The sequence below is a fragment of the Pogona vitticeps genome, chromosome 4 (assembly GCF_051106095.1).
Source record: "Pogona vitticeps strain Pit_001003342236 chromosome 4, PviZW2.1, whole genome shotgun sequence".
Classification (NCBI taxonomy): Eukaryota; Metazoa; Chordata; class Lepidosauria; order Squamata; family Agamidae; genus Pogona; species Pogona vitticeps.
Genome location: NC_135786.1, coordinates 24,745,789 through 24,760,000, shown reverse-complemented (window position 1 = coordinate 24,760,000; position 14,212 = coordinate 24,745,789). Strand labels below are relative to the sequence as shown.

The following is a 14,212-nucleotide window of genomic DNA, read 5'->3' as shown; positions in this document are numbered from 1 at the left end:
AATACCTAATCGTCCAGTGAAGATCCTCCATACGGTGGCCATTTTCAGGTGCCTGTCTTGCAAAAAATTCCTCCTTAAAGACAGCAGGGAGCCATTTTGAGCAGCTGGTGGCCATTTTGAAAACCTGACTATCAGCTGTTTTGATCGTCGTAATGCGAAGAATTGGTTCCCGAAGCAGGGAACTGATCGTTGCAAAGCAAAAAACAAACAAACAAACAAACAAAAAACCATTAAAACATCATTTTGCGATCACAATTGCAATCGCAAAAACATCGTTGCGAAGCGGATTCGTCGTTATACGGGGTAATCGTTAAGTGGGCACGGCTGTATGTAGTATAGCTATGTCCAAACTTGTTAAAGTTTTAAGGACGTCCTTCTTCCACAGTGTCAGTGAAACAGATTACTATTGTTTTTCAACTCTCCCTGAAGAGTTAAATTTTGTTAGATGCTGTATATTAAAACTATTAGTTAAGTTAAATCTTACAGTGGTAAAAGTGCCACTGCACTCTTTTATTTTAGGAATGACATACTAACATGGTTTGCTCTTGTAACGTGCAGTCACATCACTTCCAGCTTTTGGCAACCCTAAGAATTAATTATCTCCAAAAGAAAAAAAAAACTCCTGTCATTAACACCTGGTTCAGATCTTGCAAATTAGAAAGAAAGAAAACTACAGCTGTCAAACGCACTTAATATTTGATACGATAAAAGAAACACATTTCATATTTGAATTTATCTTGTTAAACGTTGTCTGCATTTGCTAGTTATTGTTTTTATTGCTGTGCAGAAAATGTAGATCAACCATGAAATGTAGCACGTTTCCCAATTATCTGATGCTATGCAGCACAGCTTAAGTGACCACTTACTGCGGATCTCAGCTGTAGCATACTTTGGAATCATGGAGTCTGTGGTGAGTTCTGGGTGAAGAATGCATCCGTGTGTATAGGCATCCATGGGCAAGGAATCCAGGAGTTCTCTGTACTGCATCACTCTGGAATGAAGGATGGTCCCTGCTTCAGGAATTAGTTGGATGATGTGTTCTGCAATGTGATAAGAAAAACTAAAATTCAAGCCATGTTTCATTTATACATGCAATACTCTGAAGACACTTTTGCTAAATTCCCAAATTTATATTCTGTTCCTAAATTCTAAATAAATAATGCAAATTAAATATATTTGGCAAATCTTCTGAATTTTCATTCATCATTTTCAACTTTCAAAATGGCACAGACTCCACGATTCGTAACAATGATAAATGTGCTGAAATGAAATGAATGGGCTACAAAGAGGCTGGAATTGGACACTCAGTGAAGGATGGGACTAAAGCTGGTACTGGACAGTCTGTATGTCATGAGGGGAAAATGTCTAGCCTTAAGGCCTAATGTGGCCTGTGATTAGGTTAATTCGTTGTTATAATACAGTGGTGCCTCGCTAGACAGTTACCCTGCATGACAGTTTTTTCACTAGACACTGACTTTTTGCCGTCACTATAGCGATTCGCAAAACAGTGATTCCTATGAGGGAATTTCGCTGGATAGCGTTTGGTCCCTGTTTCACAAACGATTTTCGCTAGACAACGATTTTGACAGCTCCCTCCGCGCTCGCAAAACAGGTGTTATCGGGACCTAAGCTTCGCAAGTCAGCTATTTAAACAGCAGATCGGCGGTTTGCAAAGCGGCTTTCCTATGGCCGATCTTCGCTAGACAACGATGATTCTTCCCCATTGGAATGCATCAAACAGGTTTCAATGCATTCCAATAGGGAAATGCTTTTCGCTAGACAATGATTTTGCTAAACAGCTATTTCAGTGGAACGGATTATCATCTAGCGAGGCACCACTGTACATGAATTTGCCCAACACAGATAAGCTTTCTGAGTAAGGAGCAGGCTTTCCTGTAGAAGCTCCAAAAACAACAACAAAACCACCAGATGAAAGAGTGGAAATGTGTTTCCCCTAAGCTTTCACTTTTGGCATTTCTTTACCAGCCTAACAGGACTGTAGACCATGTACCCTGTAGACTGACTTGGGGGTTGTGTGTGGCCTGGAGGTCACCGGTTGCACCATTCCTGCAGTAGAAGGAGCAGCCATTCACTCTTACTGCAGAGTTTACCACATGCTCTTCAGTTTTTACTGGGCAGAAATGGCTTGAAAGAATTACTAGTCCTAACTGCATTCAGGCCTCACCTCAGTCTACTGTGAATTTGTTTTCTTTGCTCCTGGAAAAAAACACCCTTTCTGTTCTTAACCCTCCCTAATTGTCAGCAGAATTTCCAGCTGAAAGTACTGAAGTCCCTCCCTTAAGCCCATATAGCATTCTTACCTGTATGAAGCGCACAGTGCTGTCATGCCTACCATGATAACTTAAGCAGGCATGGAGACCATCCTACTTAATGACAAAAAAGAGGACACAACACAACCAAAAAAGAGGAGAAAAGAAGACAATGGTTTGCCTGAAACTGCATGTACTAATTTATATGTACACATTCAGCACTAGACTTTTAAAAATACACCCTCCAGGACTATAGTACATCTCACTGAGTGTAGAAGACTGATCAAGTGACAAACTAAAGGTTCCTTGAGCTCCCTCTCTATGTTTCTTTTTTTATTTTTAAATCAGACGTGGAATTGCCAGTCACCAGGACACCTTTAATAAATTGATCTGTCTTCAAGTAGAAAATTGTCCTCAGTAAAAGAAGCTGCACAGCCACCATCACGCCATGTGTCTTGTTCACTCTAACCTGACAGCAGTAAAAGGCGAGACCTTATGTTTCGGCTGCCTTTTGGTGACAGAACAATATGTGGGTTGAATGCAAGAGTTATAAGATTTCCTATGTTGCTACATTAACTTGCCCATCGACATTCACAGGGGAGGAGCACAAAAGATAAGAAACCTTATAAGACAGAGAAGTAAGGAAAAGAGATAGTAATGTGCTCAAGTCCAGACATAATCTTATAAGTAATTGAAGAAATGCTGAAAAATAATAATAGAGGAAACAAGAACACAAGACATCATGGACAGAATCCTCCTTTTATTTGTTTGGTTTCTGCAGAAATGCTGTGCTCTTAAGCAATACTGTTCATAGAGGTCGTGCAAGGAGCTTTCCATTATTATCTCCTTGTGTAAGTGGAACCCTATAGGCTTCATTACTGGCTATCATCATATCGGCTTCAATCAGTGATCTCTGTGTGGGAGAGCCTGCACAGCCAAGACTAGGCAGAGTTACACTGGCAGAATATTGCACTGTGCCAACAGTCAAGTGACCATGTATTTCTGCATCCGTTTAGAAAGACTGAGGATTACTGAAAATGACTGCAAATATGTTTAGCATATAAGGTTGGCCTGTAAGCTTTGAAGATGAGAAATCTGACTGCTGGGGGTGGTGCCATTCATGTTTTTTTAAATAATATCTGGTTCCTGGGAATCAGCCCATAATTCAGTACTATACGATACCTGTATTGATTCCAGAATTCATGATTTTTTTATCAAAGTTTGGTACTGAATGTGATTCAACTTGAATTTGAGTCCAGGTCTCCCGTAGCAAAATTTGCTGGCTCTCCTGGCTGATCCGGAGAGTGCCATTCCAGCATCCACTCAGCATTTGCAAGATTGTGCTTCTCACATCTGGACATACATTGTCTCTGGCCTGATTAATTCAGACCACGATTCTGAATTCAAGTAACTGCACTGTTGCTAGCCTTCTTTATCCGAAATCCTTCCACTTTGGTGACAGATACATCCATCTTTGAATTACAGCTTCTTCTAAAAATGCAGAGAGGACAATGCTGCAAAAAAGGGAATCCATTTTTTTTTTTCAAATATCTGGGCCACCTTTTATAGAGCCATTCATTTTTATGAGCCACAGAGATCATGTTAAACAGAAAGTAAGCAAATTTACTGAAATGGTTCATGGGCATTTTCTCACTGCCCATTTGCAATAGTTAAATCCTCTAATGTGAGTTTGGCTTGTGCTTTGAAACAATCAATGCTTTTAAAGACATGAATGGGAAAGTTTTTTCAGTCTGAAAGATTTCCAAAACGTCCTATCATTAAAAATCTGGTCAACTCTTGCAAACCGAAGGCTGTGGTTTCCTCTATTGCATCAGTCCTTCTCATATTTAGTCATCTTCTTTTCCTACTGCCTTCCACTTTCCCTAGCATTATTGTATTTTCCAGTGATAATTCAGCTGATATGGTTTCCCCAACTCTGCTGGGGAAATGCCTTTGCCTGCTGAAGTGGGTGGTGTTTTTTGTTTGTTTGTTTGTTTTGTCATTAAGCATCTGTTAAAGGCACAGAAGTAAAACTAGAAAGCAAAACTGATAATTTTACCAGTACCGAAAAAGCTGGAATACCCTTTGATGGATTTTTTTTCAGTATCATCCTACCTTAATTATTAATGAAATACACCACTTTGTTCAAGTGACTCACAATTTTTTGAACTAAGCCCCATGACTCATCGGATATATAATCTCCCAGTCCTTAGATAGAATTGCTCTTGCTGCTGTTAATAAATTGCCGATTAAGTCCTTGTCTTGTGGTTTCACAAGATTCTTTTTTTAAAAGAGGAAACCCTAAAGCTACAAATGCAGAGTCAATAAACAGCTCATACCCTTTCATTTCATGTAAGATTAAGCAATTCATTTCATATTAATATATGCATTCATATGGTGAATGTTCCTGTCTAACTGATGAATGAAATGGCACAGTAGGAGTGGGTCTCTACCTTTATTAATAACCACAATTCCTGTCAATGTTCTTCCCACCCACCCTAATTCAACCCAAAACTGTGCATCTAAACTGTGTTCAGGTTGCCCAGAGATATCCCCACCGCAATAGCCTATACATCTGAGATCTAGTAGTGAACATTAGTGCATCCCACATGCACACAAGAAACATCTCTAAAAAGAGCAGAGATTTCCTTACAAGCTGCATCTGATGATTCATATTTAAAGATAAATACCATACCTTAAATTAAGAGCCTGGAAAACAGACTGCCCAGGGGCAGAGGCAATGGTATAGTGGTAAATATGGGTGCTCATCATGGCAGTACCCATAGCGATCCCCTGTCCCACCCCCAGGAGAGTCCAAACGTGCTGGCTGTTGGATTGGTGAATATCATCACCTGCATAACAGGTCTTTTGTAAAGTCAGTGGCTCTTAACTGTCCATTAAAGACCCTCAAATAAATTTCATTACAACAGCAATAGCTTACAAGAATAATCTGGTCCTCAGAAAATCCATTTCTTTCCCAAGTACATGCAAGAATTGCAGCTAAGCTCAGAGGGATGGCCAGAATGGGGTGATGGATGATTGCTGTTGTTATTGTTTTGATTTATATACTGTGCCACAATAATGTTAGAAAATTCTGGGGTTTTGACTCTCTGAGCCCTGACTTCACTGCACTACTTTATAGAGGTCATCTGGCCAGTCTTCTCATTAGAGAAGGATATATTGATTTATATTTGATATATGATTATTGTTTCTAAATTAACTTCATATGAAAAACCGCTGATGGGCAAATTCAAGCCTTCTGTTCTCTCTCCTTATGGGTTTTTTAAACCTTAAACTAGACTTTGTCTTGACCAAGAGCATCTGGAAAAATGAGGGGCAGGGGCAGATGAACATATATTAACAGAATTCTCTTTGCTACTGCAATATGTTTATTTGTACTGTATGCACTTAAATATGTTTAGGATTCTGAGGGCAAAGGGTCCCTGTACTTCCCTTACGATTGACACCCATGGACTGGACAGCTCTTCAGAAGATTCTAGAAAACAAGACACATGACCAGCTTTTACCCTGGCCCTACTTGATGGTGGGTGAAAGTTATAAGCCCAGTTAATATTCCTTAGTCTCCACCTCTATTATTTAGTTTTACACTGAAGTAACTGAAGGGACCTCCTCCTTCCAAATTAATGCAGCTTGCCCCCAAATTTAGGGAGTCTCCCTTCCAAATGCTCCTGAGTACAGGACTATGATAGGTCACAACCAAAGAAAAAGTCTTTGGTTGTGACCTATCATAACCAAAGACCTTCTCCACACAGTTTCAACAGGCATCTTCTGGCTTTTAGATTACACATTAAGGTCTGCTTATTCTCAAGGTGTTTAAAAGGTATTTGTTTTTGTTAACTGTTAACCATCTGACCATTAAGTTTTAAAATTCCAAAGGAACCATATTAAAAACAAATATTTGTTGCTTTTGAAATGAAGATTAAAAACAATTTGATTTTTTTAAAAAACCTCTAAATTGAATAAATGTAGCATTCCTGAGTCCCTAGTCAAAAAGAAAGATCTTTGAGCTACAACTCTCTCTTAGATGCCGGCCACAGAGATTGGCAAAATGTTAGGAAGAACAACCTTCAGAACACGGCCACTAAGAGACTGAGTGAGAATGAGAAAGTTCTTCATAAACATCATAACTGGTTAAATAGCTTCATCAGGCATGTCGTGAGAATGGCTGATGGTCAGATTCTGAAAGATCTCCTGTATGGAGAATTAGTGCAGGGAAATCACCCCAGAGGGAGACCACAGCTGTGATACAAGGACATCTGCAAGCAGGATCTGAAGGCCTTGGGAATAGACCTCAAAAGATAGAAAACCTTGACATCTGAGCATTCAGCCTGGAGGTAGGCGGTGCATCATGGCCTCTCCCAATTTGAGGAGACCCTTGTCCAGCAGGCCGAGGCAAAGAAGCAGTCACGAAAGCAGCAAAATCAGAGAGCTGGACAGGGGACAGATTGGATTTGTCTTCAGTGTGGAAGGGATTGTCACTCTCGAATTGGTCTTCTCAGCCACACTAGACGCTGTTCCAAGCCCTACATACAGAGCACATTACCATAGTCTTTCGAGACTGAAGGATGCCTTATGAGCTTCATTAGTGACTAACTGACTGGTTTACATAGCTGGCAGAACACGTAACTCTGCTTCTGACAGACTCCATTGCTAACACCAAACAGAACCCTGACTGGAAAAAGGCAGAAAAAAGAATGTGAAGGAGAGAGGGAAAAATTGGCTTTTACTGAGCTGACTGACATCCATTCCAATCCGGAACCCCCCCCCCACTAAAAGCTCCCAAAGGCATGATATGTAGATTTATATCCAACACCAAGTATACATGGAAAAGACTGCTCCATTTAGGTATATCTGCTGCAAACACCTGCTTTATCCTCCTTCCCTGTCATTGCTTTCCACAAGTAATTTTGGACATACTTCTTTGGTGAAATTGTTGAGAATGATCTAAGAGTGAACTATAATTCCTTCTAAGAGAGCTAAAAATTGCAGCAATGCTCAAGAAGAAACTAAGCTTGGAAAAGCTGCTTTTAAAGAACTAAGGCTTCCAGAATTCTCCTTCTGGCCAAGGAACCATGCTGGCTGGAAGGCTCAAGAGATTTATAGTCTAAAATGTCAGGTTTTCCACGCTCCTATAAAAGGAAATTATCATTAAAGCAGTCTAGGTCAGTGGAATAGGTAGTATGGTGATAATATACACATCATCCAATGGGTAGAAATACATTTTAGACACAGATGTAGAAATTATTACTTTAATTTAAATAGAGATATTGTCTACTTTAACAGATAAACAGTTACAGCTGTTTAATTTCTGTTATCATACTTCTCTAAATTTTGTAACAGTCATTCCTGACCATATGCTTCTTGATTGAATTGGCCTCTTCAAAGTTTATTCAATGCCAAAACTCTTATTGGATAATTTCTGAGACTGTTTATGGCAAAGAAAGTGACTTAGTTTTAAATAATGCCAATATAATAGGAACATTTTACCTCCAGGTTATTTTATCCATTTGCTAATTAGAAAAGTGGCTGCATTTGCAAAATAAGGGTAGAGCTTTGCTTAAATGAAAAGGAAATCTTCAAAACAGAACAGATCTGCCCATGGACTGAAGTGATCCTTTTTACAGAATGCAGCCATCTCAGGATTCTACCTCATTCTGTTGTATTTGTAGACAAAGTGTCCAAATTTACTTTCCACTGAGGTGTAGGTTGCATCTTCTTGAGTTTCTCATCCTGTTACCCCTTGACACAAAGACCTGCAAGTCAACCCTGCCATCCCATTCCATAAGGTCTTTGACTAAAAACTAGCTCACTAACTGTAACCTTTCTTACATGGTTTACAAAAAGAAAAAGAAATATTCATTATTTTTAAATTGGGGAATGGAATGTCACCAATCAGTGTAATAATAATAATTGCATGGTGTTAAGTTGAATCTGATGTAGGTTTGTAGCCAAGTGAAAACTTTGCTGTTATATATTTTTTATTTTTAAGTGCCCAGCAGTTTTCCTGCTTTAGGGATGGTCCAGTTTGCTCCTTTTTTTCTGGCAACTATATGACATACAGGCATTTGAAATCCAGTCTGTCACTTATTAATGCCTACCAGCACATTTTTCGGTCCCTACTGTTATTTTTTAGGACAAGTAAAATAGATCTGTTTTGACTCAGTCTCAACATGTGTGATTGCCAGGATCAAAACAAACCAGATGGCTGGCTAGTGCTTTGCTTAAGTCACTTCATAATCTAACTAGTTATTAGGAAATTGAAAGCTTCCTCCTGCTCTCCAATGCAGAGGGAAACAGAAGAGGATGAGTAGGTATTTTTTCTTTTTTTAAAAAGCCTTTGTAATCCAGCACTATGCTCCTTCATAATTAATTATTAAAAATTGAAAGCTTTGTCTCACTTCCCCAAAGAGGTGGAAATAGGAGGGGACAAGGAGGGAAATTTATTTGTTATTTCTAAGTGATATACAATTCACCTCTCTAGTTCGGCTTGCAACTAACAGTGTGATAACTTTTTTAAAAAAAAAAAAACAAAGCAGTAGTATCTGTTAGTAACTTAGAGAAACATAAAAATTGTATTTTTCCTAAAGTGCCATATACATTGAGGATGGAAGGTGGATCTTGATGACACATATGCACTGGTCCACACCTCTTATCACTTTTTCTTTTAGTTAAGTACGCTTTTTAAAGAAGGGACTAGCATAATCATGTAACCCAAGATCTCATACCTCGCTGGCAACATATCCTTCTGCTGCTAATATTTGCTGAATTCAGTAAGTAAGGAGAAATGGGGCTAGGGAGAGAGCTCACTGAAACGTGGTGTGCTTCATCCAAATAAGAATGCAATAGAACTGCCAAAGCTGCTCCTTTTTGGGCATCTATTTTAAGCTCCTTCTTCAAGCATCCACTGGCAGGGATAACAGGATCTGTGACATCAGTTGCAAAGACCCCATGGAAATATCCCTCCCATGCTTTTGAAGCCTCTCTGCCTGGCAGTTTTAAAGCTTGGGAAACAGAAAGGAAGCATTGAGAAAGAAGGCCAGAGAGATGCAGGTAGAACACCCAAGTGAAAGCCAGGCCTTGGGTCAAAATAAAAAAAGAGAGTGAATGAAATTGTGATCATCACATTTCATAGCATAAGACTCTTCTGTTAAATGGTGCACAGAACAGGGAAGGCTAGAACCACATTCTCCAGAATTGTAGTACAAGATTGAGTGAAACTGCATCAGGAAAGTGTCCTTCTCTGGATTAGACTACTTGCAATATTAAATGCAATACCCAAGTCTTGGAGGTGGACTGGAGTCATTTATACAGTTAAAACTAGTGCACTCATTTCCGGAGTGGTTAGATCTTGCCACTGTGATACACACCTTAGTTATGTCCTGCCTGGATTACTACAACACACTCTATGTGGGGCTCCCTTTGGAAAGTGTTTATAAACTTCAGGGGGTCCAAAACGATGCAACCAGGTTACAGGGGCACGTAAACCTCCTGCTACAGCAGCTCCACTGGCTGCCAATCCATTTCTAGGCACAATTCAAAGAGCTAGTTTTAACCTAAAAAGCCCTAAACAACTGGGGTCCAAGTTATCTCAAGCTATTTCTTATTTTTTTAAACCTAGTATGCCATCTAATAGTACATCAAAAGTACTATGTTGCTGGCACATGTCATCAGATCACCTTTGTACCAGATGGTGTACCTGGTAAACCACTCAAAATGATATCTAGCTGTCCAGTTGCCATGTTTGAGGGTAAGAAACTTCCTGGAAGGGGCACGTTGGCTCTCTTGCCCTTCCCAACCCTTTGCCAGCAAACCTTGAAATGCACACTGCTGTCATTTCCAATGCTGACGAAACAGCAGAATTCCATGGGATGACACCATGCACAGGGAGAACACTGGGATTGTGATTCTGCTTGGAAATAAGGCATGCGCTCCATTATGTGCGGTATCTCTCAGCAGAATCTGGCTGAATTTTTTTCACATTGGAACAACTGGCAGTGGTTCAAACACTAGGACAAGGGCACACTAATGCCCAGTGTCAGCATCTATGGCCTGTTGGGCACATATTGCAGACCTTCAGTCTACTTCTGTTGTTTTTTTGTTTTTTTTAAATCTGAAGAAGAACCTCAGTATTTCATATAGGGATGGGAACAGTCTCAAATAATAGTCAGAAATTTCTTTCTTTCTTTCAAAACAAAGTTTGGCTACTGTTCTTTATTTTCCCCAGAAGCCTGAAGGACAGACCTATGGGTGACCTGATACAGTACCATTAAAGCATCTGGCAGACCATCACCTGAATGTCTGCAATGTCTGTCATCCTTCGCCACCATTTCATCTTAAGACTCTGACTGTGTCAGCCTTGTAATTTCAACATGAAGCCATTTTTCTCTTCTTTCTGACCCTCACGTGAGCACCTTTCTTAATTTCTTGCCTCGAGATGTGGAAAACTTTCATAGGATCATTGTGACCTTTTGAGTGGCCCAAAAAGCTTATTGTCCTACTATGGTTTTTGGAATTTCTGCTCTTACCTCCTGTGAAGTTCTTCTCCATGTAATCAATTATCTGATTGTAGTCACTGATGATGTTGTCTCCATGGATGATCACAGGTACCTCTTCTCCAAGATTGAGTCGCATAAACCAGGGCTCTTTGTGCTCAATGAGTGGCATGCTAACATCCCGCTCTTCACATGGTAACCCCTTCTCTGCAATGACTAAGCGGACCTGGAAGAAGACATATGTGGAGAAATGACTTGGTGCTGCTCATCAGGCTCTGGAATACAGTATATATTATAAAGGGTGGTTTCATCTGTATGGTTGTTTTACTAATTTATATGACTGATACTACAGTTTATTTCCAAGTGTTCAAATAGGGACAACATAGGCAATCAACAGAGGTCAAATATAGAATTCCTGGGGCTGCTGTTTCATCACAATCTTGAAGTTCTTCAGTCCATACAGCTTTCATAAAGAAACTGTTATGGCTTTCTCTTGTGTTCTGAATTGGATCCAGACTAAATGATTGAAATGAATGGGACTGTAGTTGCTCATGACTTAAGTCTCATTAATTTCAGTGGATCTACTCTACGTATGATTCCTTCTAGACCAGTCTAGGATGACATAACACAGACTAGTTATGCTTTATCTATCAATGCATCTTGTACAGTCTCCTTGCTTTGGAGATATAAAATGCTCTGATGGACTACAGGGCTGCTAATTATGTTTATCGTGTTAACCACAGATGATTGATGACATGTGCAAGACCACCTGTTGTTTTTATACAGAGGCACTTTTTGACACTTTTAAAATTTCTTCTGCCGGGCTTCCCCAACATGATATCCTTGACTGCTTGTGCTAGGTGGCTATGATGAGTGAAGAATAGCGACCTATACTAACACCTTGGCTATGTGAGCCAATTCTGTGTTTTGCTAAAATGGATAGATCAGAATATTTGCACAAAAGTGAAAAATAATTAAAAAAATAACCCAAAGATAAATAGATATTTCAAAAAAATTGAAGTTAAGAGCAAGCAGCCTACAAAATTTAGTGCAGAATTGTAAGAAAAATATTGGAAGCCTATATTCTGTTAAGTCATTATACAACTTGTTCATCTGTAGTTAATATCAATGACCATTAATTTTTCAGGTTATTTTAATGTAAGGATGTGTAATGTTTCTCCTACCAGTTAATGTGGAACTCCAAGTCTCATCATCCCTCATCACTTGCTATGCTGTCTGGGACTGGTGGGAAGAGAAGGACTAAATTTGTAAGCTATAAGCTCCTACTTCTGGTTTAATGTAACACATAGCTTACATTAATGCTTATAACATCTCATTTTCAAACACATTGTTTTATATTTTATTAATTTTATTTATGGAATTTGTGTAACAATTAGTGAATTATTTTCAAAGGTGTTTGTTGTATCTCTGCCATCTCTGCAGAAATAAGTGTGTGTGTTTTAAAGAATACCTGTTTGAAAAGTGACATGAACTTATATCAGCAGACACACTTGACAGTAAATCTAAAGGCTTAAAATATCTTAAAAGGCCATTATCTCTTTCATGTCTGATTATTCATCCCTGCTAGCAGTGGATGTAAATAGCCAAATAATTAATACAATTTGTTAAGGCTATAAAAGGTCATAAAATATCACAATGATCAGAGCTTGTAACCATCTTTAATAACTGCTAGCTTTTTAGATTCTTCAGGCTAAGAAGTGTTTGCCCTTTTTAAAAAAAGCCTATGATCTCTGACTCAGCTGTGCTTCCAACTTGGGTCCACCTCCTGATGCGTCCCCTCAGTGGTGTACTTCCTGCAATCTACTTTGTATCTAGTTTCATCCAGCTTAATTGGCCCACCTATTTCAATGGTAAAGCACAGATTTAGTTAACGCAATGGAAGCTGCAATGGAAGCTGTAAACCGTGAAGTTGAGTAGGCATAACTAACCTTCTAGGTAAGATGAGGCTGGCAGGGTCTGCCCAATTTGTGGCGTACAAGCATACCGGGGGAGGGGATATTTTCCTTACTTATTTGCCATATAGCCCTCTTGAATCAATGGGGATTTGGTGAGTCAGTTCCTCCATAAGTTCCACTCATTCAAACGGGTCAACTCTTGTGATAGATTGCTGACTCCTTTGACCTTTCCATCTGAGTCTATGCATAAAAATTGTAGTGTGAAAACCTTTGAGCTGATGACTTTGTCTTTTCTGCACTCCATACTACAGAAATATCATGATGGTATGTGCACGAAATATATATTTTAGAATGCAGATCTAACAGGGCAGTTGACATACAAAACACAAAAATTATAATTTTAAAATCCTAATGAATGTATGCTCTAAACATCATTTGTGTTTAAGATTCTAAGTTGTGAGGAAGGGGAAATGGATAATGGAATGGAATGGACATTCTGGAATTACAGTACTTTAAAATGCAAGTAATGAATTCCCTCCCAGAGCTGTATCAATTCAAAACTGCCTATGAAAGTGTAAAAATACATGAAGAAGAAACCAGGTTTCTTAACTGGGTAGCTTTTTCCACCTGCCTATTTACTTGCTTGCTTGCTTGCTTGCTTGCTTGCTTGCTTGCTTGCTTGCTTACTTACTTACTTACTTACTTACTTACTTACTTACTTACTTACTTACTTACTTACTTACTTACTTACTTACTTACTTACTTATTGCTTGCTTGCCTGCTTGCCACAGGGAAACATTCGAATGTATGCCAGGCCATGCCTCGGATCCTGAAGTTGTACAGTCCCCCAAAGACTGTACCACCTGATATTTCTAAATACGTAGATGGCTGCCTATGAGAACTGTGTTTTTGCAGAGGCAATGTGAAAGGGATTGTGATTATAGAGCAAGAACCCTGTGGCGATCCGGACACGTTCTGCTTAAAATGTTTTCATCACACCAAAGGGATTGGCTCTTTCCGCTCTTTGAGCTGTTTTTATTTATTTCTTGTTTTAATCCCAGTCATGTCCTGATTTGCTACCTCTAGCTGGCGACAGCAACGATTGCGGACTTAAGCGTTGGGCTTGATTGGGCTGACAGTTTCAGTGCCAGATTATCTAGTCCTTCGACTGTGAAGGGGGTATTTGATTTGGCTTAGCCACACGGTTGTTCTCTCTAGCAGGTGGTGAGATCTGCTGAGACAGGAAAAATATAGTGTGCATTCCTTTACCGCCCACGCTGCTTGGTGGCTTTGTGGGGGTGGGGTGGGTGAGAGCACTATTTAGTTGCCTTGACAAAGTCCCCCCCCCCCACCTCTCCAATCTATATGATTCAGAGAGTCTAACCATCCGGAGTAAATACATTTCAGGTTTTCTGGCTTTTTGTACATATCTGGTTCTTTGTGCATACTCAGTATCATCCCATGTACAATACCTGTCACACTGCTGAAGTGACCTGATGTTTTCAAAAGATAA

General features: G+C 39.5%; 1 protein-coding gene across 1 annotated transcript in view; it reads right to left on the bottom strand.

Annotated features, from left to right (window-relative positions):
• The window catches only part of GDAP1L1 (ganglioside induced differentiation associated protein 1 like 1), a 43,726-nt gene that overhangs the window by 19,867 nt on the left and 9,647 nt on the right, over window positions 1–14,212 (bottom strand). Inside the window, exons 2-3 of the mRNA XM_072996922.2 lie at window positions 10,817–11,009; window positions 867–1,040 (exon numbers count right to left, since the gene is read on the bottom strand). Of these exons, the coding sequence (XP_072853023.1) occupies window positions 867–1,040; window positions 10,817–11,009 (367 nt within the window). The remainder of the gene's footprint in view (window positions 1–866; window positions 1,041–10,816; window positions 11,010–14,212) is intronic.